At 46.9% G+C, this 27751-nt stretch overlaps 2 protein-coding genes across 6 annotated transcripts in view; one reads left to right on the top strand and one right to left on the bottom strand.

Moving 5' to 3' along the window:
- The first annotated feature begins 362 nt into the window (after positions 1-362).
- Positions 363-10630, top strand: ptn (pleiotrophin). Of its 2 annotated transcripts, none has more exons than XM_037242947.1 (5): positions 363-513; positions 5298-5394; positions 5465-5642; positions 6645-6806; positions 10239-10630. In XM_037242947.1, the coding sequence occupies exons 2-5, from the start codon at positions 5299-5301 to the stop codon at positions 10292-10294; spliced, it is 492 nt and encodes a 163-aa protein (XP_037098842.1). In that variant the 5' UTR covers positions 363-513; position 5298; the 3' UTR covers positions 10295-10630. The 2 variants fall into 2 exon arrangements, with proteins under 2 accessions (XP_037098842.1, XP_037098843.1); XM_037242948.1 differs by having other exon boundaries at positions 364-513; positions 5298-5395; positions 5469-5642.
- Positions 10631-14649: 4019 nt separating this feature from the next.
- The window catches only part of chrm2a (cholinergic receptor, muscarinic 2a), a 28476-nt gene continuing 15374 nt past the window's right edge, over positions 14650-27751 (bottom strand). For all 4 annotated transcript variants that reach the window (XM_037242943.1, XM_037242942.1, XM_037242944.1 and 1 more), the window contains one exon: positions 14650-16381. In XM_037242943.1, the coding sequence (XP_037098838.1) occupies positions 14842-16338 (1497 nt within the window). In that variant the 5' untranslated portion in view covers positions 16339-16381 and the 3' untranslated portion in view covers positions 14650-14841. The remainder of the gene's footprint in view (positions 16382-27751) is intronic.

Genomic DNA, 27751 nt, shown 5'->3' with positions numbered 1-27751 from the left:
GGCTAGCACGATGACGTCAATGGGAGTGCACCACGGCGCGATCTCGAGCCCAGTCAATTTTGCATCGATTGTCATGTTCCCATTCATTTTTCCGCCGATCGATGCCATATTTTATTTATATAACTTCCTGTTTTGCTTCTGGCAAACTTGCGCTTCTTCCTCTTGCTGTGTTTTCCGTCTTTTCGGCTTCCCGGTCCAACCCCTCCCAAGACACGCCGGGGTCTCGCCCTCTATCTCCCGTTTTCTTCCAGGCGCCCCGGGCGTCCCTGGAGTGACCTTGGGGGTAATGAGTTCCTGAATACGAGTCAGTAAACCTCGCCCCCCCCCTTCCAACCATCACTGACCCACCCCTAACACACACACACGCTATGCTCAACCCACAAAGAGAAGGAAGGCGTAGTGGCAAAGCAAGCAGGGCAAAGCAGGACAGTGGATTCTGATGAAAAGAGCTTAGAGGACCAAACACTTTTCTCCTGACCGTGCCGATACACAACAAGCAGACCTCGGGTTCAAGTAAGTGCGTCGTCTTTTCGGAAAGGCGGGATGCGAAGTCAGGGCCGTTGGTTGAAGTTTGAGAGGAAAAGGTTTTGATGAAGCGTGTCCCGGCAAAACTTTTTTGGGAGGCAAATATTAATGGTCTGAAGATGACCTGGCGTCTTCAAAGATAGCGTTGAGGCAGGATAGTGGAAAAGCAGAAAAGTTCTGGCTCAAGACGGATTTTTTGTCATTGTTTTGTGTGAAAGCCACCAAAAACGTTTTGGTGTGGTAACTCAAGCTTATTTGTGAATCTGAAAATGTTTTCAAAGTGCGGCTTTATTTTGTGATACGCATCATTGCGTGCGTGTGCGTTGTTTGACGCGGCCCACTTTTTTCCCAGGATGCCACCATTTGGGTCAGGCCTGAGCGGAATGACAAACCCTTAGCGGGTGTATTGTATCGCCGCCGTCCAGCTGCCGTTGCCATGGTGTTCCTCGCCAAACACTTATATGCATTCCTGCTACAGACAAAAGCCTCCCCTTCTCCCCCCCCCCCTTTCCACCCCCTTCAAAATGAGGTGTCAACACTCGGATGTGGTCGGAATGAAAAAGGCGGATGAGCCGGAGAAGTTTTGCGAGGAAGTTCCAAACACAATGCTCATCGGAAGGGGGGAAGGGGGACAAACAAGTCTCGGACCTTTAAGGAGACCTTTGGGAATGACCACGTGACTCCGCCTATAGAACACAAAGGGGCTTGGTCTTCTCCTTCTTGAGGAGCGCTTCTCCACCGAGGAGCCGCTCCGGGGGTGTCCGTGTGAAGGCGGAGGGTGATGTGAAAGGGTCTCTTAAGCGTGGGGAGGAGGAGGGGGGGGGGTCATGAGGATGCTCACAGTGAGTGGTGCATTCACTGACCCCCTCCACCTTCACCACCATTCACATGAGCAGAATGAACCTCCATGGGGAGCAGGGGCCCTCCGAGGAAGAGCGCCCAATTGAAAGCAGGGGAATGAGATGGGGGGGGGGCAAAGATTCCAATTCCACCATGCTGAAGAAGATGCCAGGAGCAATGACGTCCACTTATCACTTTATTCCGAGCATACAAGTTGGCCAGACTGACCAGGCAGTGGCTGTTGAAATATGAGAACATCAAATGTGGGGGGGGCGTGAATATGTCTGCGGCGTTTACAAATTCTGAAAGAAGAGGACGGGAACCCGAGCATTAGTATTCCGGCCGCTGCGCTTGCTGCGAGCCGGCTGCTCTTTGCAAATAAACAACCAAGTTAGCTTTTCTCTTCCAGGTTTTTGCACTTGTGATCCTTCCTTAAGTGGCTTTCGTAGTCTGATTGGACATCTGTCACTTCTATAAAGTACTGGAACAAAATGTGACTTTGGTCGTGGTGTCTGCTTTGCCGTTTTCGCACTCCATTTCCTTGTTTGAAATGTCAACGCGCTCACAGTTGAAGGATGTGCTTTTTGCTCTGGCGCGCCATCCTTGACGGATCAGGGATGTCCGCCCCCCCACTCCCCGCCCCGCCACGCCCGCCCGCTCATTCCAAGTAAATAACCGCCGCCGGTGTCGGGAAATAAGACTGTCACGCCGTTCCCAGAGCGGAGTGGATTGACTCTGTTGCGCGTCTGCGAGCAGCCTTTGATACATGGAAGGTCGCGCCGCTGACACCGGCCGGCCGGCCGGCCGGGAATTTCCTCCGAGCGTGTTGTTGTTCGTCACATTTTTGCCGGGTATTAAAGCGGACGTGTAATTATGTGCTCATACGCAGAAAGAACAACACGGGCAAAGCTCCAGGAGATTTTGGGAATTGAGGAAAGTCGAGGGACAAAAGACTTATATCGGCGGCCATTTTGGTTTGAATCAGTTGAACCTGTTGGCACGCAATTGGGCGGATGTGTCGATTTTAACAGGAAAAAGTCCCATGTGCGGAAGTCGGACATTTTGATTTGAGCGCCGTCAAAGTTTGAGGATCATTTCCTGGATTGGCCGTCAGCTCCTTTGTGTCCAGCAACTCTTTGTGGCAATAACTCTCTGCAGCCACCGGAGGCCGGTGTGGCGATGATAAGGTCATCTTCGCAATATGTGACGGCTGAGACGAAAAAAAAAGAAAAATCCATTTGTGAGCGCGCGGGTCAGCGAGGGGGCGCGTACATCACTCGCTCGGCTCCAAAAGAGAATAAGTGCGGCCGAATCAATGGGCAGCCAACAAAAAAAAAGCACAGCGAGTGTGTCCGTGTGGCCCCTGGCAGGTAAATGGCGAGGCCATCAGCTGCTTTTGTTTGAGACCAAAAGAAGAAGAAAAAAAAAAAGAGGCGCTCAATAGTGGTATGAAAGGCCGACGCCATTACGATGGATCATGAGGGTCCTCCGCTGACAGCGACACCACCGGCAAAACAAAACAACACAAAAAACGGCGTAAAAATCCTCACTAGCGTACCATCAACACTATTAAACGTCATGTTTTTTATTATTTGACAATAGTGAGTTATTTGGATTCAATTTAATTCAATTATTTAAAGTACTCATTTATTTCTTTTTAATGATGTATTATTAATTAATTAAATGATTAAAACTCCGACTTATTTCTTTCTACATGTTAATATATATTGTAAGAATGATTTTAATTATTTATGATAAAATAATTAAAAGTACTACTTTCTTCTTTTCCCTCCTCCATTCCAGTCGTACAGCGAGCGCTTGATCTGTGGCGAGCCGCCTCCTCTTGCCGTTATTTCCATTCCAATTGACCTTGACGAGTGCTCTGAAGCGGCGAGAAACGTCCTCGAAACGTTTGCAAGCCTTTGGTGTTTTCAAATTAATGAGCGCCAATTGAGTGGCGTGCCGTGCCGCATCCACTACCGGCGCTGCTGCATTTATTTTTGTCATCTTTTGTATGACGCGCGAGACGGTGGCGTGGGTTGCGCATTCAGCCTGTCAGGTTTGGCGTCCACGGGGGGAAGATTGTCGGCGTGGGCGAGCGTGCGTGCGTGCGGCTGTACTCGTCCTCTGAGGCACGGCAGTAAAATCCAGAGAAGGCAGCGTGCTCATCACCTTGGAAAGTGGAAAGAATTCAATCTCATGGAGCCAAAGTGATATTTGACTGCGGGGCCTCCTCAGTCGGAGGCATGATTTGTTTTTGTGTTCTTTCCGTAATGCCACAAGATGGCGCCACATCACTCGCTAAATAGCCATGTCGTAATTGGTATCATGGAAGGATTTGTTGATGCAAATGGACTGAGAGGCAAGCTTTCATTTTTTTCACTCGTTAAAACGATTCAGTCTTTGCAGAGGATAAAGAATACATTCCCGAGTGCAATTTGTATTCTATCATTGCTGACAGATTCACCTCCCGTTTTATCTCCCTATCAAACCGGAATCTCTGAAGCGACGTCCGCTCACAGATCACAAAAGAATGTAAAAAAAAAAAAAAGGCTTCCAAATAAATCCTGTGCAATATGCAATCGGACGAGATGTTCTCACTCTGTTTGAGCGACTTTGTCCAAGGACGCCAGCCACTTTATTGCCCGGGATCAAACGCGGAGACGGGCGGGAGTCGCTTTGCATTCCGCTGTGCTCCTCTGCCGTTGGGGGTTTATCTGGGATACATGATGGGCTTGGATTAGGACCAAGTAGAAACAAGCCAAACAAGTGGAGGACCTGTAACACTGAATGATGCCATTTTATTTCAAATAAACACAGAGAAAAAAAAGTACTCCCCCCCATCAATCCGGCCCCCATTGTGTGGGAGAGCCCCGATCAATAAGGCAAATGGGCGGATTGATAGCTGCGAGTCTCAGCGGACCCACTGAGCCACCGCGCGTCTCCCAAGAGTGGACTCGATGCCATCGATCGCACGTCCACGAAAGTTGGCTGACGACGCGCTGTGATTGGTTAATTGGTGAGGGCCACAAAGAGACAGCAAACTATGTTGATCATTTCATATGTGCGGGGGAGCCTCTGTCACAATCAATATGGTTCAATACAAAGGTTTTTGTGGAGCCTCCAACCCAGCACAGCTTTCCCAGCAGATATTCAATCGTCAAAAGAATTTAATTTCCAAGATAGTCCGCACAGCGACAATGGTCCTCCAAAGTTCCGACTCCTCGGCTAAAGTTATTCGTTGGCGCGTGTTTAAATTACATGAAATCTCGTCAATAGTTCTTTTGGTCCAAACACACAATGCCCCCCCCCAAAAAATCCTGCGAGTTGCCAGAGGACAAAGTCACGACAAACCCTTAATGGAAGTCATCCCAGTCCCGCCATCTAAAGCCCCAGACACCGTCTTATCTTCAATACCCTAAAGATCTCTTTTTAGTGGCAAGATGAGGAATTTTTTTTTTGTGGATCCTTTTATTGCTTTGCCCTGATTCAAAGTCATGGCAGCCACTGGGATGAGTTTCATGTGTTTTGCAACCAGCGTCAAATCAATGGCCCGCCTGCTCAATGACAGCAATTTCACATTCAAAGTCCGTTAAAAGTTAAATGCAAGTTCAGCTCCGTTTGTTGTTCTACCCGCCGAGGAAATCTGATTTTTCTTTCAGAAATTGGGTCCAACGAAAATGCCCACCGTCTCGACACCTTTGAATGTGATATCCTAAAAATATGAATTTACTTTCCATTGTTGCTCTCTAAATGTAATTCTTGCCCCTCCATCGTGGACTTGACAAGTAATTTATCGCTCATGTCAGGTTTGGCTGACACAAGCCCACGTAAGCGCTGGATTGCTGCGCCGCTCGCCAACGTTGACCCCGAAGTGGCACGTCGCCCCTGGCGAGCACTCTGTAACGTTTTTTTTTATGTGACATTGGCAGGATGCACGGGCAGAAGCAGTGGAGCGCGCGAGCCGCCGTCATGGCCCTGCTGGTGCTTACCGCCATGGCGGCCGAAGGAGGCAAATCCGATAAACAAGGTGCCAAAATACCTCACCGTCTAATACGCTTTGACGAAGCGGTGGTTGAACGTGTTTTTGGCGCCCCCCGCAGGCAAGAAGGAGCGCAAGTCGGACTGCGGCGAGTGGCAGTGGAGCGTCTGCGTGGCTAACGAGGGCGACTGCGGCCTGGGCACCCGGGAGGGGACGCGCACCGGTACCGACTGCAAGCAGACCATCAAGACACAGCGCTGCAAGATCCCCTGCAATTGGAAGAAGAAGTTCGGAGGTCAGCTCAAGTGTCCATATATTGTCTCAAATCTCCAAGAAAAAAAAAAAATCCCGCTCTTGTTCAGTTTTCCGTCCCACCGCTGCTGCTGCTGTCAAGGGCCGGTCTACTCGGGCCGACTTTTGCAGTCTGAGGTGCTCCCGTTTGAAAACGCTTGTTCTCAGAAGTGACGGGCCAATGTCTCTTCTGTCCCCCGAGCAATTCGGAAGTCTCTCTTGGTCCCGAAGCACCTGACAGGACACTTTTTGGGACGAGACGTGTGTGCTAACCATACGATATCACACTTGACTTTTCCTCCAATTCCGGTTCACGCCGATGCAATTCGACCGATCCGATCCCCTCAGATGATGATGCAATCCAATTCCCGCCACTTCAAGTTCACTTCGACGCTAATGTTTTGTTTTTTTCTCTCCCATCCGTGAGGTAACCCGACGATTGGGAAAAGGTGTCAGCGTGGTGCCGTTTTCTTTTCATTCTAGTTAATCTTGCGTCCGTCCGGCCAGCCAGGGGCTTCCTGCCAGATTCCCAGGATGCTTTTTCAAGTGGCCAGGACGTCCCCATGAGCTCCTTCCAACAAAGCCTCCCCGCTTGATGAGCACCCTGGGAATTCGCCAGCACTGACAAGAGGGTCTTTCATTACGTGCGGCCCCTTCCTCCTCCTCCCTCCGCTTTACAAAATGACGACTGGAGAGATATGAGCACGTGCAAAATAGGATGCACGGCAGCCGTTTCAAATTGAATCGAAGGCGTCTTCTATCACCGCCGAGCACATATGCGCGAGTTATTTAAGCGGAGAAGATTGTTTCTGGCCGTTATTTCCGGGACCTGACAGCAGCCGGGATGCTTCTGATTGGGCTCATCTGTTAGCGGGTGCCATCACGTCCGTCTGTCTGTCACCATCTGTTCCAGTTAGCTGACGCCTATAAGCTACGACCGTGAAGAAAAGCGGCATCTGGCGAGCACAATCAGCGATTGAGATATGGATTTTTTTTTTTATGGCAGGGGAGTGCAAGTACGACTTCCAGGCGTGGGGGAAGTGCGACCTGAGCACGGGCAAGAAGAACAGGACGGGCGTGCTGAAGAGGGCGCTGATGGACGCCACCTGCGCCCCCACCGTCACGGCCACCAAGCCCTGCGAGAAAGTTCCCAAGGCCAAGTTGCAAGGTGAGCAAAAGTTCCTATTCCCTCGGGTGCGGCGGAAAAAGTCACGCAAGGTGCAGGTTTGTTTGCAGCGTGTAAAAGTCAACTTCGGATATTCACGACTCGCCCTTCCCCACACCTGTGCTGGTTTCAAGCACGACACTTGCACAATGTTCCGCACCATGACAGCGTTCCTCCAGTGTTTTGGGAGTGTGCTGACAAGCCTCCCCCACCCCCCGACTCCCTCGCCGTCTCCCCTTCTCGCCTTTTCACTTTCTGCTCTTGAGATTCAGCAGTCGGCGAGTCTCTCGGTGTGCCGTTGTTATTACGGCAATTAGGTTGTTTTTCAAATAGACTCCCTAAGACTGTACTCTTAAATAAATAAAGGTGTCAGTGTTGGTCTCAGTGAAGTGAGGGGGGGGGGGGTAGTGAAGGAGGGGAGAGCCGAGCGGGCGGTTTTCTCCTACGTAAGCCCCGCTTGGAAGTCGGCGTATGAATTATGGATGGACACGTCCGCGCCTCCCATCCACACAGTAAGGCTGTGTCTGGCGCTGTCTGCTAAAAGAAGCCAAGCTCACCAACGCCAGCCAAACACTCGCCCCGCGTCCTGCATGCTGATGAGACGGCATCAACTACGATTGACTCGGATTGCGATACGATCCACTTTAATTGTAAACTCCAATTGTGCCCTCATTCCGATTCTTCAAAATACCATTTGTCGATACTGTACGATTGGCTCATTATGACTCCAATCCCTCCCATTCCAATTGGCTATACTTGCAATATGATTCACACGATTATTAATGTGACACAATTCAATTGGATGACAATACTCCAGCCTGATATGATATAATCCATTTCACTTGGTCTGAAATCTATTTGAGTCCAAATACGATTTTTTCCCGATTCTGATCTAATCTGATCCACAATGCCATGTCAAGTTACAGACGTACACGACGCTTCCCTATGATTACTACACAATACGATTCACTCAAGTTGTGTTCCAGTACAAAAGGATTCCCTCCATTCATGACAGCAAGCACAATAGCAATCACTCCAGAAGCATTGCAGGACTTTTCTTCTTCCGCCGATTTGATTTTTTTCCCCGGCCTGGCTCCAATAAATGCTCTTTAATTGCGTGTTATCTTCCAAGATGAGAACTCGTGATTGCGCCTTCATCCCCCGCCACCATTAACGACGTGGGCCCGCCTCGTTCGAGCCTCCTACTTAGCGTCAGCGCCGTCTGAGGCGAGGTGAGGAGGTTAACTCGCTATTCAAACGTAATCACACGCTGCTAGCTTCTAACTCCCACCTCCCGCCCAACGGAAGAATGTCAAACAACGCGCGGAATATTTGACAAGCCGGCCAGGAGTGAGTCAACGGCCTTTTGTTAGTTCTGCAAACCGGGACGCGATTGACTCGCAAACGCGGCGCGGCGACCGCTGCCAAAACGCCGCCGGGCGCCTTATCGCGCTCCACAGATGCACGGCGGGTTTGCGTAACCTCGACGTCGGGCCGGGCGGACGCTCGCAATAGCATGGCGGGCAGGTGCGGAGACATCCGAGGTCAGAAGGTGTTGTCCCCGAGGTGGGTGGGGGGGGGGGGGGGGCTCTCTGCACTCTCACAATGCGAAATAATCCTCGTAGCCGCTTCATTCCGCTCGATTAATTAGGATTTGATATTTCCATTTGTGACTCAGTTGAATCGGTAAATGCTTCCATGTTTATTTCAGACAAGGAATTAAAAATACCTCCCTCCAGTTTGTGGTCATTAACTTTATTGTCATGTCGAAGGCAACGGCGTGCTCTTGTCGCAGTGCATATCGTTTGCCGTAATGCGGCGCACAACAGCAGCAGGCGGCGGCGGCCTCGCGCGGCAGCGGCACAGCTCCCGCATCCAATTCAATTCCCTTTAATGACCGCTCAGCTAAGCCGGAGGAATTCGATTAGCTCAAATGTGATTGGGGCAACATAACAAGCTGCAAGGACACAGAAACACACTTGAGGCACACAAGTATTCTTTCAGACACTTGGATTCACTTGTTATGTTTGTGCGAGGATTTTCATGCACGCAATCCCCGGCAGAGACACAAATTGCTTATTATGGGGCAAAGGACAGGTGTCGCAACGCAAATGCTCTGTTTGCTATTTCAGTTTGTTGCGCGCCAAACAGTAATGGCCGTCCATCCATCTCCCACCTCGGCTTATCACAAACACTGAAAGGGTTGTTTATTAGAGCCCGGCTCTTTTTTTTTTTTTATTCCACAGGCGTACCTTTCAATCTGCATTTCCCCCCGCACTCGGAGGAAGCTAATTCCCGAGGGGACCAAAGTGCCTGAGCCATTTTTTCCCCCCGCTGCCTGTTGGAGGATCCGAAACATTGCGTTCGTTTACTCATATTTGCATATTTGCTTTTTTTTAGCGACACCAAAAATTGGAAAATGGCCGACTTCCGCCATCTTTATACACATGGCTTCTTGAGACTTTTCATGGGTCAAACTTGTCCCCCAAGATGCAATTTGCGAGCTACAATTGGCTGTGGGGGGGGGCTGAATGTTCAAATCCAAGGGTCCATGAAAATGACCCTCAAAATGGCCGCCGGGCAAACAAACAGGGTCGCTGCTGAGCTTTGCGCCTGAGTTGTCGGTATCTACTGAAATTGAGTTTGATCTGCAATCTGGCGATGCTTCGGGTGTCTCAGGTAATCCTATGCAGAGTCCCTTCCTTGCGCCTCTCCTGGAATTGCAAACACAGCATCCCGCTGGAGGTTAAACATTTCTGTTTTTGTTTGTCCCCCCCCCCTCACCGCCTAAGCCCACTGATCCGTCTGCCGGGGGCCAACTGTATCTCATCCATCCCTTTCGCACCCCAACTCATCCCCATCCCGTCTCCTGTGGTAACCCCTCTGCTCCTCGAGGGAGGGGGCGAGCGGGGGGGCTTATCTCCCGACCGACAGACACGGAAAATCACATCTCAGCCTGAGATTGCTGCGCTTGCCGCACTCCTGCTGCCTTGTGTGCACGTGTGTGTGTGTGTGTGTGACAGCCAATTTCTGCCCGCCTTCATTAGAAATGCCGCACATGTAGCTGTCACTCAAACAAGCCTTTGAATGTTTGGAGTCCCGCTTTGAAGCAGATATTTTCAAAAAATGAACTGAGATTTTCTCTGATTGCCGCTAAATTGGAAGCACGTGTACAAGACAGATGAGTGACGCGACATGGCGAGAGATTTGAGGATCCGTCATCGCGTGCGAGCGGAGCGTGGCGGCAAACTTTGATGACTTGCTATGAAAACAGAAAACTCTCAGGTTAAAATTGATGTTTGGAAAAAGCCCAAAATTGCTTTCGCTGACTAAGCCTGAAACTCGGCCTATTATGAATAGACGCACCAGAAAAAGTGACAGGAAGTCAGCCATTTTGGTCTAAAAGTTCTTGTTGTCCTTCTCTCGGTCCTCCAGATGCCAAGAAGCAGAAGAAAGAAGGCAAGAAGCGAGAGCGCGGCCAAATGGACTGATGAAGATGAGGAAGACGCAGTGGCTGAAGATGAAGATGAGGGCGATGATGTCGGCGACGTCCTGTAGCGGGAGAACGCCCGTGGAAACAAGACCCGTAGTGTTTATAATTAGTGTTATCTAGAAACAAAGACTAGCAGAATTTAATCACCTAATCAGCACCGATCCACTGGAATATTTTATCCTTCTTTTTGCTGCTTTTTATTTGTCGATACCTCAATTTACCCGCCCCCCCCCCCATTTAATCCTGTTAATCCTCATTTGTGTTAACATCCTTCCCAGCCCAAACCCCGCTTCCTTTGTTTTCCCAGAATGCAAAATAAAGGAATAAAAGATGACTTTTTTTATTGTTTTTATTTTCATCCTGAAAGAATATGGCACATTTTTTAACCACTAAGATGCATGAAAAATCCTCAATATCATTGTTCCTGTACAGGAGAGGGGGGGGGGTTATCAGACGAGGCATTCGGGAAGCTATGAAACACACGTATGTACATTTCCAATTCTTACATATATGTCATATATATTTATATATATTTGTATTTACATCAACTATTTTTCCCACAAGTAACACACAAAAACATCTACAAACAAAAAAAATGCAGCTGGCAGTGGGGCCAAATGTTTTTTTTTGTGTGTCCACTTTTGGCATTCTCCTGCACAACATTGCAAATCATGCCCACAGAAATGCACATTATTATTATATCACTAAAAATAAAAATAATAATAATTTTAACGCACAAAGTTTCTGTAGTTTGCAAGGGCACGTTTTGTAAAGTGATTATAAAATGTGTGTGAAATGTTGCGTGTATGCAGGGGTCTTTGGAAGCCTATTTGGAATCACGCACACACACATTGCAAATATGGACACAAATGTGGCAGCTGTTAAATGAAAGTAGCTGTAGCTCAGAGCGAACACACTCGTTCGTATTCAAGCACACAAAGAGCAATTTTATCATTCCCTCTAAGGCACTTTGAAATTGCTCCGTACAATCTGACGATATTCTCCATTTTCTGTCCAGTCTGTAAAATGTCTTTGCGTCATCCCGACTTTTCTTCCTACATGGGAATATTCTAGCCCTTTGACGAAAGCCGTGTGAAGAGGAGCCCGATTAGCTCTGACGGCACGACGATAACGATGTGGTGATGGGAAATAAAATTCTGCAATTTCCAATGGCACACTTGGATGTACAGATTGGAACAACGGCAAAGCAAACATGGTCGACGTTCTTCAGCCTATGTCAAAGAACCCAATTCATGTTTTTATTTTGTTCTTCTTCTGTTTAATTTCTTTAAAAAAAATAATTTATTCCTCGATTTCATCGTCAATACGTATAGATTTGTTTCATTTTTATTTGATTTATGGCTGTTCAGTTAATTGACTTTCAACGGAGGTCTTCCACGCCACTAGAGGGCAGCACACAACCGGAAACGCACTTTCCAATTTCCACCCACATCGCGGGACGATGAACATGGCGGCAAAACCGTACGTGGTTTGTCCACCAAAGGAAAAAAAGACGACATTTCTGTCCTGGTAAGTGTGTTAATGTTACTTTTGTCACTACGTTTGTGTAATTGACCACGTTCGCGAAAATAAACAGAAAATACATGTTAGCTTAGCCACGTTTTCTGTTCGTTATGTTCACAGAGGAACGCCAAATTGGCGTGGCGTCGCCAACAGACATTTCGGTGGATGAAACGGCACAAATAACATTTTGGTAAGTGTAATAATATTCCTCTTGTCACGACCTTGATAGAGTGAATCACATGTTGTGAGGATGATTACATTTTAGCCAGAATTAGTGGTCCGGTTTCACCACCATTCTCCCTCTCCCAAGAAGAAGGCGAAACAAGAAAAAAGGTCTTTTGAACTAAATGTTCCCTAGAATTTTTCCTTGTCGCTTTTCTACCATTTTCGCCCACCAATTTTCATATGAAGTTGTATTAATTTGGTCCTCCTTCACCTCTCTAGGGGGACTGCATGTAAAACGAGATGGACACGAGGACAAGTCGACAATAGTAAGTGGAATATTTCTTCTGCTCGTGATAGTTCAACGAATTAAATCACTTAGGATAATTCATTATATATGTATATATTGTGAGACAAAAGGACATGCTAGGTAGAATTGTCACAACTGTAATATGTGTTGTGGCCTTGCTGAAAGAAATAATTCAAATCAAATTGCATTGAGATGAAAAAATACTGAATAAGCTTCCTGGTGGAGTAATGCTACTTTTGTATTACATTTTATTTACTGCCACAGCGCTTAGGGGCAGCATACAACCAGGCAACGTGGGGCTTTTTTGCCATGGTTTTGAGAAAATGTTTTTACTTCTTATATTGTTCTTCTTATATTGGTGTTTGAGAAAATCTTCTTGCTTCTTGTATTGTTCTTTTTATATTGGTTTTTGAGAAAATGTTCTTCCTATATTGTTCTCCTTATATTGGTCCTCGGTTTATGACACACGGCTGATATATTTAAAGCCTTTTTTCGTCCGAAGCGGTTTTGCGTCGTAAGTATTGTAAAGGCGTCGTAAGGTTCGTAACGCGCGCGGGAACTAGTTGGTGCGCGTGGCGGAAGAATACACATTGCTGTGGAAGACTGCGTTACCCACTCGCATAGTATACGCCATTTTGGACAGTTGCGTCGCTTCTCTTTTGCAACGCCCCTTCCAGTCTGCAAGCAAACCACAGGAATAAAGGTAAGGAATGGTTTTCTCTTTTTTATTGCTGTACCACAACCACAAGAATAAAGGTAAGGAATTGTTTTATCTTTTATTATTACTGTACTGTTTCATCTTATGACTGTTTCGACCTACACTTACGCCGAAATTCGGTTTACATCGCCGCGTAGGAACGGATCAACGTCGTAAACCGAGGACCCCCTGTACTGTATTACTGTATTTTTCATGTATGTCCAAGAAAGCATTGAAGCAGATAAATAGACAAAATGCTTCCGCGAGCGAGCATGCACACGCTCTAGCTGAGCGTGTAATGGGCCAATTTTGAACAGTAAATTGCTAATGTGACTGCTAATGTGCTAATTTCTTACCTGTGACCGCACTCTTGATCAGTGTTTTTTTGTGAAGGTATGTACACAAAATGCTAACATGATGCTAATGTGAATGATGACATTAAAGACGCAAAAGTAGCCCTTTTAAAATCACAAGCCGTTGAAGGTGTGATCCAAAGTTAACTCCTCACTTGGAGCCCACAACCACACATCAGCATACACACACACACACACACACGTGCACACGCACACTCACAAACTTGCAATAGTCTCACATACACGTACATTGATCCTCACACTAATATGCTCTGAGCTTTAGCTACCTGTTAGACGCTGCTGAGATTCCTAATGTGACAGCACGAATAAATGTTATTAGTTGGCATCAGCAAAACGTATTCTGTTCAAACAGCTTAAATTGATCTGTTTTTGTTTTTGAAGGACCGTAAAGAAAAAAAATTCAAGCGATGAGCAGAAAATCATTACGAGTAGAATTTAGCAGGATTCTAGTTTTATGGCGACAGAATGCTAACTAAACAAGCCCCCCCAAAAAAAAAGCAAAAAAAAATCCAGTTTATGGTTTTGATGAAGAGATCTTTGTACAGTTATCTACAAGTGTTGTCGCTGAACCTAAAACGCGTGAGGTTTGTAAATTCAGGCAGCCCTGTTGTCCCGTTGTGGAGCATTAAAATGTAGCCTGTTTCCTACCGATGCTACGATTGCTTGTAGGACATTTCAGAATGTTTGTAAACAATAGGCGCTGGAGTGCTTTCGGATGGCAGAGCGCAAGTGACGAGCACTAACCTAAATTTGAAATGATGACAAACATTTGTGTGCGGGCTTGCACTGCCAGTTAGACCCCAAGAGTATTCTTTAAATTTCTGTCCAAATGAACTAACTTTTGTACGAGAAGGTTGAAGTAAGCGGGTTTGAAACATTTTCTCATAAAATGTTTTGTTGCGTCGTCTTTGAGTAATTTAACAAAAGTCAATGTTGTACAGCTTGCTCTCCACTTTACTCCTGAAAAACAATTTCTGTCCTATTTATATGAAAGTCAGAAACCTCAAATTCAAGAGCTTGAATCCTTCTTGGTTCAATAATGTTATAAGAATGTGTCCACCAACCATAGCTTAAAAATCCAAACTCAAATATTAGTCACCACTCAATGCTAGGCGAGGCTCATTTACAGCTGATTGTAGTCTGCCAGCCTTTACCCTGCATCTACCCTGACCAATGTTTTGAAATCTATTGTGATTTCCTGAATGAGTCAGCCATTTCCTCAGTCATCATGTTAACAGTGTCTGTATTTTTATTAAATCTATTTTGAATGACATTTGAGCTATGTATTTTTCTGAACTGCTCTGCCTTGGTCAAATGATGTAGAAGGTTTTGTTAAATACTGGTGACATCTGAGGTCACGTGGGCTTTTGCCTTCTGTAAGTACTCGTGACGTCATGGAGAAATACCCTTTTGAGGGAAATGGTAGAATGGACGGTCATTAACACAAAATATCTGCACTACGCAACTCTCTGAAATGTCTACCTAGCAGAACGAATGTTCTTGTACTGACAGAGCAGCAGGTGCTTGAATGTCTTTTTGAAGGTGGCGTTGCACAGGGCGTAACAGGCTGGGTTGATGGTGCTGTTGATGTAGCACAGCCAGTAGCCTAGCGTCCACACCGTGTTGGGGATGCAACTGGAGCAAAAAGTGTTGATCAGCACCATCACGTTGTAAGGTGTCCACGTGGCCACAAAGGCTACTAGGATAGCCATGATGGTGCGCGTCACCTTCTTTTCCCGCGACGGGGCCACCTTCTTCTTTTTGGCGGGCGGCTGCTTGGTCATCTTCACAATCTTGCGGGCCACGTGGTTCTGCCGCTCTGAGGCCGGCACAATCTCCACCGTGGCATTGGATGGCGTGTAGCAGTCGCCCTCTGGGGATTTGGCCTTGATCTTGATGCAGGTCAACTTGGAGACACCCACCTTGGCACGCTGGCGGGGTAGCGGACGGCCAGGGTCAGGGGCAGAATTGGCGGCCGAAGGCGGCGCATCCTCATCCTTCAAATTGGATGCGACCGCGCTGCCCGAAGTGGAGTCATTGGAGCTCTCCTTTTCCTCGCCGGCCGCGCAGATCTCTCTTGTGGTGTCGTCACCCTCGGTTTCCGCCTCAGCGGTGGAGGAAGGCGCTTTGCCGTTCTGCATCCTGCCGTCGTGCTGGTTGCCACCATCCTCCATGTTCTGGCTCTGGGAGGCTGCCGTGTTCTCGGCCGGTATATTGTTGTTGTTGGGTTTGTTCCTGCGCTTGGCGGGCGACAAAGGCTCAGCGGTTCCTCCCGATGGCTTGCGATTATCCTTCTTGACGCGGCTCTTGCTCGCCCTGGAGATCTGCCAGTAGAGCTGAATCATGATGATTACGGGCAAGTAAAAGGCGGCGATGGCGGTGCCAAAAGTGACGGCTGCGTTTGAGAAGAACTGAATGTAGCATTCCTTCTCTGGCACTGTCCGCCCGCCCACGATGAACTGCCAAAAGAGGATAGCTGGCGCCCACAGGATAAAGGACAGGACCCAGGCAGCAGCGATCATCATGCCCGCCATCTTGGTGGTCCTTTTTACAGGGTAGCTGAGTGGCTTAGTGACGCAGAAGTACCTGTCAAAGCTTATGATGAGCAAATTCATAACGGACGCATTGCTGACCACGTAGTCCAGCGCCAGCCACAAGTCGCAAACCACCGGACCCAGAGGCCAGTACCCGATGACGATGTAGACTGTGTACAAGTTCATAGAGCAGAGTCCAATAATGAGGTCGGCGCACGCCAAGCTGAAGAGGAAGTAGTTGTTGACAGTCTGCAGGTTCCTGTTGACCTTTATGGAGAGCATGACCAGGATGTTGCCAATCACCGTGACCAGGCTGAGGGAACCGGCCACCAGCACAATGAAGACCACCTCCACAGTCTTGTAGGAGCCCTCACGCTCCTCTGACGCATCAGTGTCGTTGCCTTCTGAGGCGTTCCAATAGCTGAAATTCAGTGCATCCATGGCATCGGCTCCTGCTCATCGACACCTCCCACTCGCACGGAACCTGCGGAGGAGCACAAAAGAGAATTTGTGATGAAAAAGATCTTTGTACCGTTTGAAATGAAAAGTGCTGTCACTTTAGCGCATTAACATTCTACTAAGCTGACACGCTGCCTGAACATCCGTTTGATAACCTCTGAGGTAACAATTGTCGAGGCAACGCTTTCCATTGTTATGTTGTGTTTTTAAATGGTGCTGTCAAGGCACCTGCAGATCTCAGGGAAATATGACATTTAAATGGTAGAAAATAAATGGATCATAAAATTGGAACTGATTAAAAAATGATAAAAATGAAATGGAAAAAAAAAAGAGAGAAATGGTTATCATGAACCTAAATTACACTTTCTGCCCGAAATGCCAGACCTCCTGTGTCTTTTCAGGTACCAACATTTTTAATGCCATGTGGAACTGGAATAAAAATTTCAAGAAATTCACTGGCCCTAATTACTAAAATGAGTGATGTTTGTGATGCATTTGAGTTGACAGTTGCGAACATTCACTTATCTGCAGTGCCGGAAATCCCCAGTGGTGGCATTGGGGCATGGAGCTAAGCTGGCCTAATCCCCATAAAATGTTTAACGCCGCTGATTTACGCCAGCTAAGCGCGGCAATACAAACGGGACACACTTGTTCCTCGCCCAGTGGATTAGAGCGGCAGTGCAGATGGTCGCAACACGGTCCCAACGGGGGTTGCTCTTTGTCCTCCACCTAAGCCCTGACGCACCTGAGAGCTCGGACACTCGCACAGGAGTCCAAACAAATCCATCTGGCGTCCCTCCTCTTTCTTTGACTGGCTGCAACAGCTCTGCATGTCCCCGAGGTGCCCGAATGGAAGTTTTTTTTTTTCTTCTTCCTTGCCGTCAACTCCAGCATGCTGAGTGAACGGTCGCCTGGGGAGATCTGCGATGACTTATCTTAGCGTAGCTATCAATCACTCGCCTCCCCTACCGCGCGTTCGGCCCAACCTCATCAGAACGCTGACGCCAATGATCGCACCCTTTGACTGATGAACATAATGCCTGTGCCAGACTCCTTTCAGGCCGACATACCTCACGCGGATGCCTAAATGGCTTCTTTTGTCTCAGGTATTAGCCTTCTGGACACCGCCGTGCGAATAAATGAGCTCTCCGTATTGTTCCCTGTTCTGATTTGCAGTTTGCTCGCTAGAGCCGAAAATTGCTTATGGCCTTTGGGGAGCACAAAAAGGCCAAGCTCGCCCTTTCACAGCCACCTTTACCCCCTCCCTTCGGTGCTTTACACAGGTGAGCAGAGAGGGAAAGCAGTGAGATGACAATGCCGTCCTTGCCTTTTTAATTTGAAGCCGCATTAGCGGGTCAGCGCATTTTGCTGGCGACACGCAACAGGTGGCGCTTGATGCCTGCGTCAAGCTCGCCATGTGATTTGTGAGCTCGGCAGCTGTGCATTTAAAACGACCCATACGGACGCTTCTCTCATCCTCTTGAGTTCACACTTTACATCTGCGGATCCCAGATAAATCCTTGGGGCACCTGCGCCCCACTCCCCTCATCCCTAGCGTTTGCATTTCCATCATTGGCCGGCGCTCTCCATCAAGGACTAGGCCGGCGTTTGCCATTTGCTGACGTGCATGACTGGAATGCCAAAGCTGTGATTCCAGCCGCACAGCTGGGACATGGAGAGTATGGCATGGGTCTGGGATGCTCTCAAGATTTCTCTTTTTACAAATCAAGAAAGAGGAAACCAGTTAAAACCAATCAACGTAGATGGGTCAACGTAGACTTGCAGTCTACAGTCATATGCAAAGGATCATTTTCATGATTTTCCTTTATAAAGGCGGGCTGTCCATGCTCGGAAACCTGACAACTAGAGATCTTTTGTCAAGAAGAATGGTCCAAAATACCTTCAACCAGAATCCAGACTCTCATTGGAAGCTATAGGAAGTGCTTAGAGGCTGTTGTCTATGTGAAGCCCTTTGAGACTGCTTGTGATTTAGGGCTATACAAATAAACTTGACTTGACTTGACTTGTTATTTCTGCAAAAGGAGGATCTACTAAATATTGATGTCATTTTTCTGTTGGGGTGCCCAAATGTATTCACCTGCCTCCTTTTGTTTGCACTCTTTCTGTAAATCATATAAACTTAATTTCACTTCTCAAATATCATTTTTTGTCTGCTATATGATATATTTAACTGAAATTCCAGATCCGAAAAGCCAATGATTCATAAAGGAAAATCTTGAAAATGGTCAGGGGTGCCCAAACGTTTGCATACGACTGTAGATGGGTCAACGTAGACTTGCAGCGTATATTTAGAGCACGTTGAAAATAGGGAAAAGCATTGGCCGGATGACATCCACGACTTGGGATTTCTCAAGGACCACCGGCAGCCCATGGACTAGACGTCAACCCTGAGCCAATGTATACAACGGAAATCCACACTGATGCTTGAGCGATTGGTCAACCAAACAGTGAATGTTGTTGCAGCTGATTTCTCATTTCCTGTTCCCTGTTTTTGGAACCTAATGCTCCAGCAAATACTTGACACTTGACTTTTGAAGCTTGGGAGAAACCCCGGAAAGAGGACAGACGATACCTCCGAATCTAACAATTAGCTCTGCAGGATTTGTGCTCTGGTAACAGAAGTACACTCCCGATTTACCCAGTATCAAAGCAGCAACATCTCTGCGAACCATAACCTGGGAGTATTACAATCAAGGGTACACAAATGGACCTTTACCCTTTTCAAAACTCGGTTCCAGGAGAAAGAAATGCACCTTTTTGGACTGTACGGTATCCACTTGTCTGTGGATTAAACCTCTGTGTTAAAAAAATGGACTTCTCCTGTGCAGCTATTTCTATACTGGCTGCAGAACTGTATTCAACCCTAGCAAGTGTGATCAATCATGTTTGGCACCAGTAGGCTTGCGTGTGCTTTCTATCAGAGGCAAGGTTCTTTAAGGTTGGCGATTGTTGCATTACAGATCAGCGAATACCTAATTTCAAGAGCCGAAGTTTGCCAAATGGGTTTTTGCCAAAGGTGTCAAACATATCTCCCGGAAGCAGGACTGAAGTGGGGGATCAAATCCTGACAGGTGTAGCATCATCCCTCCGCTAATCTCTCGGCACGGGGATAAATGAGAGGCGGGTTTCGAGAACGTCGCCTAAGTGGGTGCTGTCACGATGCGGCTCGACTTGACGGACCGTCGGTCAAGGATTAACATTCCGTCAGCTTTATTTCCAGCGCCGGCGCGGGGTGCATTGATGCGGACTCTGATGGCCACATGGATTGACGGCGCCACGTCGCACTCTCGTCTGACACTTTGTCACCATCTGCTGCCTGTTATGCGATGAAGAAGGTGTGTTTTGCCTCGCTTGTTCCCCCCCATCTGTGGGCCCACACTGCAGTCAAGACGGAGGACTGTAAATAGCACAAACTGTCCAAGGGCAACGTTTGCTTTGCTTCTTTATCGCTTTGCTGTGAATCACAAGAGGACGTGTGGGGGATGGCTGGCCAAACGCTGAAACAATGAAGTGGAACAAATCACCCCCCACACCACCGCCGCCGCGCCTGCCTTTTCTCTGTCGCTGCTATCGGCCGCTATCTTAATGAGTGCCAGCTTTCCATCGAGGGCGAGTGCAAGCCAGCCAGCCGAAGCAATACTTCGCAAGGCGTGGAAGGCACATGCTGCGGGGGAAGCAGGCCTTGCCATTAGGAATATTTAAAGTGACACCAGTCTGTCAAGAGGAAACCATTCCAGGGCTTGTTAAACAAACAGTTAAAAGTCAACAAGTACCTTTTGTGCAGCCACGCCGCTGAAGTATGGACCTTTGCTTTTTTGGTTTGTTTGACCCAGTTAGCTTTATTTGCTAGTGCCATCAATGCCCCAAATTGGAGTTAACAGGATATAATAACCACACCACAGATGGTGACCTTATTGTTAGTGTGCTGCAGATCAAAAACAAAACAACAATGTAGCAAACACTTTAAAACGGCTTCAGCTGAAACCCCAAAAGCAACACAATAGCGCAGAGCCTCTTCTCGGCCGGCTCTCCACGTAATGAGCCTGCTCATCGGAATGCACGGGAGCCGAAGAAACAGGTGAATCCCAGAGGCAACGTACAATCTAATCTAGCAAGGGCGCGCGCTGACGGCTTTCTTAGGAAATGATTGTAACGGGCAACAAAGATAGGAAGACGCATTATGCGGATGCATTATGGCGGTGTTCCCAACGTAGCGGAGGATCCATTTCCTCTGAGTTCGCTGGAGCGGAAACAAAGGATGCCTGTCAGCAGTCATCGAAGGCATCTTTTGTGGGATTAGGTAGTGACAGTTTAGGAATTCTGCATTTGCACAATAGTAGTAAATGCATCCATAGGGTTTTGGCCATTATGTGTTTAACAACACAGCATGTCTAATGATGTCACTGTCGGAGTGGATTACGTTTCATTCCTCATGCTGGCGAATTAAAAAGTATATTTTAGCGCTAGCGCCATCAAGCCTTTTCTGTTGCTGCTTCCCGTTAGAATGGCCTCACCTTGAATAGACACTAACAAGCTTTGAATCATCACCTGAAACCAGTCTGAAACAAAGGGGGTGGACAGAAGAATCTGGAAGACTCTTGTCAACGGCCAATACCCCAGCAGGGGCTCATGGTGGAACAAGAAGTGGCTTGGACCAACAACCGAAAGAGGCGAGGTCTCTCGAGCCACGACTTGGAAAAAGTTCATTTGTAGCCAGAGGATTGCTATTAACAGCTGCCGTGTCTCGCTGATATCTGATCAACTTTAATAAGACACTAAAGCTCCCCGCTGATGTGAAGTGGAAGCAAATTGCTGCAGGTGAGGCAACATAAGCCATCCCTCCTGCCCTCACGCCTCTTCTCTGGAGAAGCTATTATCTTTCGATGTATGGAAATGTACTAATTAAAGGCAAATCAGCAGAGGATTCCTCAGTAAGTTATTACTGCGAGATTACATTTTTAAATTACACATGCAAGATGACCCTGTCTTCATCGTCATCATCAGCAGCAGCTTTTTGTCCCTTTGTTTTCAAACGATTTTATATTTTTCCGGAGGGGTCTTTTTCACAGATGGTGAAAAGCAGCCACAATATCAAAAGCATTGATAGAGGGAACATTTTTTATAACTATGATTCTTGGAACGTTGCAGGATGTTCACTGAATTCCCCAACCAGTTTGCGGTGTGTGCTCTTTTGACACACGGGCCCCCCTGCGGATTCCCACGGGAACATCTGAGTCATTTATTTTGATCGCATGATCACAGCATGTTTGTCCGCGTTAGATGCCCTCCTACCGGAATCGTATTTTGATAGTGAATACAAAAATTGACACTGACAAACCTTTTGAAGAACAGAATTAAGACTATTGAATTGGCCTATTTTGTACATTTTCAAGACTTGGAGCCCCTGTGTAGTCAAGGAGCATCTGTCCTCGAGGAACAAGCGTCATGTTACCTATTTTTTCCGCCGACATAAAACCCATCAATGCAACTACCAGAGTGACCAAATGTGGAGATTTCGGTATGTTGTGCACAGGGAAACTTTATGGTGCATATTTTCAATTTGGAGCCAGCCCACAGGTCAACCACGAAGGGAACAAGCTTCTCCTCATCTCATATTTTTTCGTTTGGTCATAAAACTCAGGAAGTGAACTACCAGCCTGACCAAATATGGAGAATTCAGTTGGGCCCGGGAACCTTTTGCCAACATTTTTTAGATTTAGAGCCCACCTGTCAGCCAGGAGTGAGCTCCTCTCATTAGGTTTTATTTCCTCGGACCGACTTTCCACAGAAGCACCGCTGAAGACGGAATTCTCTGACCTTGGTGTTGTCTTGTAGCTCACTGCACACTCAATGAGACATTATCCAGACTGTGTACCTTTGAGTGGAGAGAAGCCAAAAAAGAAAGAAGAAATAGCCTTGCTCCCCGGGGGTGGCCTCCTCCCCGGCAAATATACGGCCCACCATTCTGAAGGCAATACAAAGCCCTTGGGCATGGACAACAACACACTGGAGGTTGTTGATGGGAAGGCAGGAGTATTCCTAGTGCACTGTCTAAATATTTATGTTGTATCTTGGCAGGCATCTGTTAAAACCCGTCCCCCCTGTGGCCAGGTACCCTTGAGACAAGGATGGAGGGTGGGAGAGGGGGGGGGGGGGCAGCGCTAGGAAATGAATGCAAATCTGGAATTATATCTCTGCGGCTGAAGATGGCCATCACTTTCATTTCCTGCGTCATGCTCGTCTCAGTGTGACATCTCGGGGTTGTCTGGCGACCAGTCCTTGCACCCTCGCAGGATGAACCAAACAGCTTGGATGCAAACCGGAGTGGAAGATGACAAAGAACAAGAAGACAGATGGACGATATGGCACTACACCAACCAAGGTGGCCCCGACGTGAAACCTTCATAACCACTTCTACCCCGGAGCACCTCTCATCAACATTAGCGACAACATTAGCAGCTAACGGGAGGATACCAGATGTTACTTCACCACACTCTGAACTCTCGACGTGACAGAGCTTCAGGCACCATGTCAATGGATTTGCTCTTAATGGACATGTCTTTTGAGGATCTCTCTGGGCAAATTAACTTGCTGCACAGTGCTTGCAAATTACTGGATTCAGGATTGTTTTGCAATTTGTTTGGTGGCCAAATGGAGAAGAGACAATATTACTGGTGTTGACCCTCCATCCATGGCTTGACAAACATTTCTGCTTAATAAAGCCAAATCCCAAAAAACAAGCTGCATTCAAACAAAAGCACCTTTTGAATTGTTACTGTGGAAACACGAGGGGAAAAAAACACAGCTGTTTAATAACGACATAGTCAACCATCCTCCCTGTCGCTGTCCCCTCACGTTGCTGCTTGACGGCTTTATTCTTTGAGGTGGGAATACTGCCGGACCGCCAATTCTCCTCATTCTAGACGACTAATTAGCGTTTGCCCGAGCAACAGCGGTGCGTTCGTCTTGACGGCGGCGTCAACAAATTGCCTGCGGCCAAGCGCCCCTCAGCCCAGGGAAGCTCGCTGTCGTTTTTGATTTTCCTAATTGGCAAATTTTGATGTCATCTGCCCTCAAGGCAAAATCCATGGAAAAGGCCCAGCGTTTGACCCAGTTTATAGCCAAGATCATCTTCTGCAAGTCTTATGTCATTGACGGAAAACTTGCGCTGGGCTCGATGATACCCCGACCACCACCACATCAGAACAAGCTTGAAGACTTTTTCTTCTGAACGGATGCGTTAACTCGGAGGCCGTTGGTGATGGAACTGAAGCAACAGTTGTGCATTACAAGGTTGTCATGGAAGTTTCCAGGAATGGCTTGCTTCATAACAATGTCAGGAGCATTTTCCTGTTCTGTTAATATGGTAGGAGACCTTCCAGCTAGAAAATACCTGACCCTTACTAAGTAACTCTGTATTGCGCTGTAGTATTTGCTATTTTTGACAGAGGATAAAGATTGTATACCTGAGAGTTTTATTGTCTATGTACTTGTGCATGTATGAACAAAGTAGACCTTTTTCGACTTAACAAGTAAAAAAAAAAAAAAAAAAATTTGGCTGAATAACGGCTTACATCTGGAAAAACTCTTAATTCAGTGCACTTGTATCTCAAGGCCTCAAAGCATTGAGTGGTGATCTATTATTCGCAAGGTTTTGCTTTTGGTCCTGTTCCTTAACCCTCTACAAATAGTGTAATCGATTTTTTCTTTTTTCCCCCCGTCGCTTAATCCCGAAGCAGATATGCAATCACAAGCGGGCTCGATTCAAGTGGCAGCGAAAGCACCGCCAGCCGGCAGCGTCTTATTCCCGCTCGCCACAGGTCAAGTTGTAGCAATGTCAAGCATCAAGCTAAGATGCACTTTGATTGCCCGCTAATCTGCCCGCTACCCGGTCTTGACGTCACGCGCCACAGGCGGCCGCGGGAACATGTTCACAGTTGCCTCGATGGTCCGCGGCCAGACGCAAGGACAGAAAAGCACCTTGCCTTGTTTTGAATAAAAGAGCACTGTTGTAATTTGACGGGAAGTACGATGGAAGCGATGTCGAGCGACGCGGCGGTGGCGACGAGAGCAGAACGCGACTGTTTGCAGGGTTCTTATCTTGATTGCAAGTGCGCTCGGTAAACAAGGAAAAAGGGCCGCCAGGATACACCGGGAGAGCTTATTTGACGACGAGTGGAGGCACATAAACGCAACATGAAGTTATACGGGGACAAAGCAAATAGCACACACAGTGAGCGATCATTGTCTTGCTGACGGAAAGAACACACTCCCTCTCATGGCTCATTTAAAAAGGGAGAGTAGAGCAGCCGGCAGTTCTCTATTCTCACAAACTGCCTGGGAAATGAAAAGCACTGAAAAGCTTTTATTTTTTTTACTTAGATGTTTGGTCGAGTAAATCTGAGCAGTAAAATCCAGACAGCAGTTTCTTACATGATTGAGACCACTGTCTAAAATTCAAAGAAAATGACCTCAAAATACAATTCCTTTATTTCTAGTATGTTTCCCTGATATACTTCAAATAGTCGATAGTTGAGGAGTTATACTCCGGATCAAGATGCTGTCTATTTTTAGAATGTAACCTTCACCATTTCTATGGCGGGTATCTATCCATTCATTTGAAATGTCAGCACTCCACATTGCAACTGCGTCTCTGAGCCTTTTCGTTTTCTTAAATTCAATTGAGCTAATAGTCAACAATGTGTTGCCAAAAGTGTTTTAATGTCACCTTTGACTTGTGCAAAATGAAACTGACAAATTGACTGTAGTAATACACTTTCAGACCACCAGAGGCAGTCAGTAGAAAAGGAAAATCTGTTGTTTTTTTTGTACTGGTTTCATGATTTTGATTTGTTTATTCTCCAAGCTTGATTTTCCATTCCCCCGTGGAGCGCTACTAAATGAGGTGTAACACACATGCGTGCGTACACACATGCAAGACACACACTTAGACAAATACACACACATGCACACACGATACGCCACAAGGGTTCCAGCCCAGAGGATGGGATTTAAATGATGCCACAATTGATTTTCAAGCGACAGCAAACATGGCTCCATCTTTTGTGGGTCAGTCAGCGAGTTACCATGGAAACAGAAATGCCTAACGCATTTATGTTTCTGTTGGTGAACCAAAGCTTTCACGAGAATGCCGCCATTACTAAGAATTGAGGGTTGGATTAACAAATAGGGTTCTTGCTTAACATGAAACCAGTACAATATTATTTTGGCTATTGTCATGTACTTGTTTCGACTTTCTTTGATGTAAATGATGTCAATTGTACCATGGCAAATGGGGTGCCTTAATGTGTCGCCACCGCCATACGGGGGCGCCAACTGGCACTTGGCGCTATCAGCCGTGTGCAGCGCTCCCTCAGTTCTCGCTGTGCACTTTTGAAAGGGTTTAAGAAGATAATAAACCACTTATGAACGGCTGACATTTGAGCAGCAACATGGCCGCATGTGCACGATGCGGTCTTTCAGATTAGGACATTACATATGAGGTCACCACCCTTATCGGCGCTATAAACGATCCCTGAGAGCATTAGCATCATTGGTGAGGGGGTGGGGGATTTGTTGTGCGAGGTGGGCTTCTTTCAGGTGAGTCTATTGATCCGTTTTCAGACTGCACACGTAGGAGTTTGCATTCTTTGCGCCTCTTGCGTAACCGCCACTAACACTTTTTTTTAAAAATCTTTTTTAAAGCAACGTTGGCCCGCGCGGGCGTGATAAAAGACGGCTAACGTTTAGCGCTAGCAGAGCAAAAGCACCAGATACAAGTGTCGGCACCACAAATTCATTCCTCGTGATTAAAAGCTTCATTTAATGTTTTAAGCAACAGCTTAGCTTTGTTAATTGTCATTAGCGCTAACCAGGTTAATTTGAATACGTTCAGAACAATTGATCAAAGTCACCCACGCTGCTGTCAACTTTTCATTGCCATTGATTCTTGCAGATGGAATTAGCGAACATGCATTTTTGTGTGTGCGTGTGTGTGTGTGTGATTAATGCATGTCAGAAAAATAGATTCGATCAAAGCGTTTGGACTCCCCAGAGCTCATGATTCCATTTCTTTTGCTTGCCGCGTATTTCACTCTTTAATACAGCACAGACAGGCAGATTAGATAAGAAGCATTCCCATTCTTTTTATGAATATTTGATTCCTGGCAGCTCAATTTCTCACGGATAGCTCTAATTTATAAATACACGTCTGTCTTTTACCTTTTGCGCTATTTGGGTAAAGACTCTAAAAGCCACACGCTTCACAAACTCCAAAAACGAACCACTAATGGCTATTGACGACGAGGCGGTCATGTGTAATTATCCCCAAGAACAAATTTGCCCCGAATGACTGAGATATACAATATTTGACTTCACATAATGGTCCCTCCTGGAATGATTGATCCATTAGAAGGATTTTCCTGGTCGGGATAAATTGTACTTAGCAATGGCAACTGATTTTCCACGACGGCGATTGTATAAGCAACACTCATTTTTAATCGAGCCTTTTCTGGAATATCTGAGTGGGATTCCACTTTCTTAATAGTGTTTCCCAAAAGAGGGCTGCTTGAATCAAGGCCATCCGCCCACCATTGATCCAACCTCGCTTGCACCCCGGCGACCCAGATTCATCACGCCGCGTGGCCTCGCATGTAATGATGACGCGACGGCCGGCGACCACTCGCTATCGACGTATGACAAGTGCCTTGTGCCTCTGTGATGAATCTCTTCATATTCCTCGCTTTGAAAGCCCACTGAAACTAATTTGCTGCAATGCGGGGTGACACTCGATGCGTCGTTTGGGGGTTGGAGCCAGATATGGCCGAAAAATGCTTCAACACTAATAAAGGGTTATGGTTAAGGTACAATATCAAAAACCCACTAAGTCGTTTATTAGTAAATTATTGTGACGTTTCTTCTTTTTTAACAAAGTGACCGTGAACCTCGAAAAATGAACGGTAGATGAATAATTGCCACGGTTCTGGAATTTGTTGTGATAGAGGATCAACACGGGAGAGCAAATTAAATTTGTCTGATTTGTAGGATGACAGTTTTCGGAGCGATTCCACAGTGTCACGTAATATGTCGACTGTTCCGAGTGCGTGCCATGATCTCGCTCTCGTTTCTGTCCCCGCCAAAGTCGTGGGCTCGTGCCATCAATTTTCATCACACGTCACACATGTTGACATTTCATTTACTCCGCTGCGCCGGGAATCACCTCAAATCAATTGTAGGCAGCTGAAGATATGCTAAATCTTCAGGCGTGCCCGCGGGGTAAAAGGCAAGTGAGCGTTGTGTCCACTTGAGATTAATTCCAAGTGACCGGAATACGAACGGCGATGAAGCAAACGGTTGACGATGTAATTCCCTTAGT

The sequence above is a fragment of the Syngnathus acus genome, chromosome 23, assembly GCF_901709675.1.
Source record: "Syngnathus acus chromosome 23, fSynAcu1.2, whole genome shotgun sequence".
NCBI lineage: Eukaryota > Metazoa > Chordata > Actinopteri > Syngnathiformes > Syngnathidae > Syngnathus > Syngnathus acus.
This window is presented reverse-complemented; position numbering and strand designations above follow the sequence as displayed.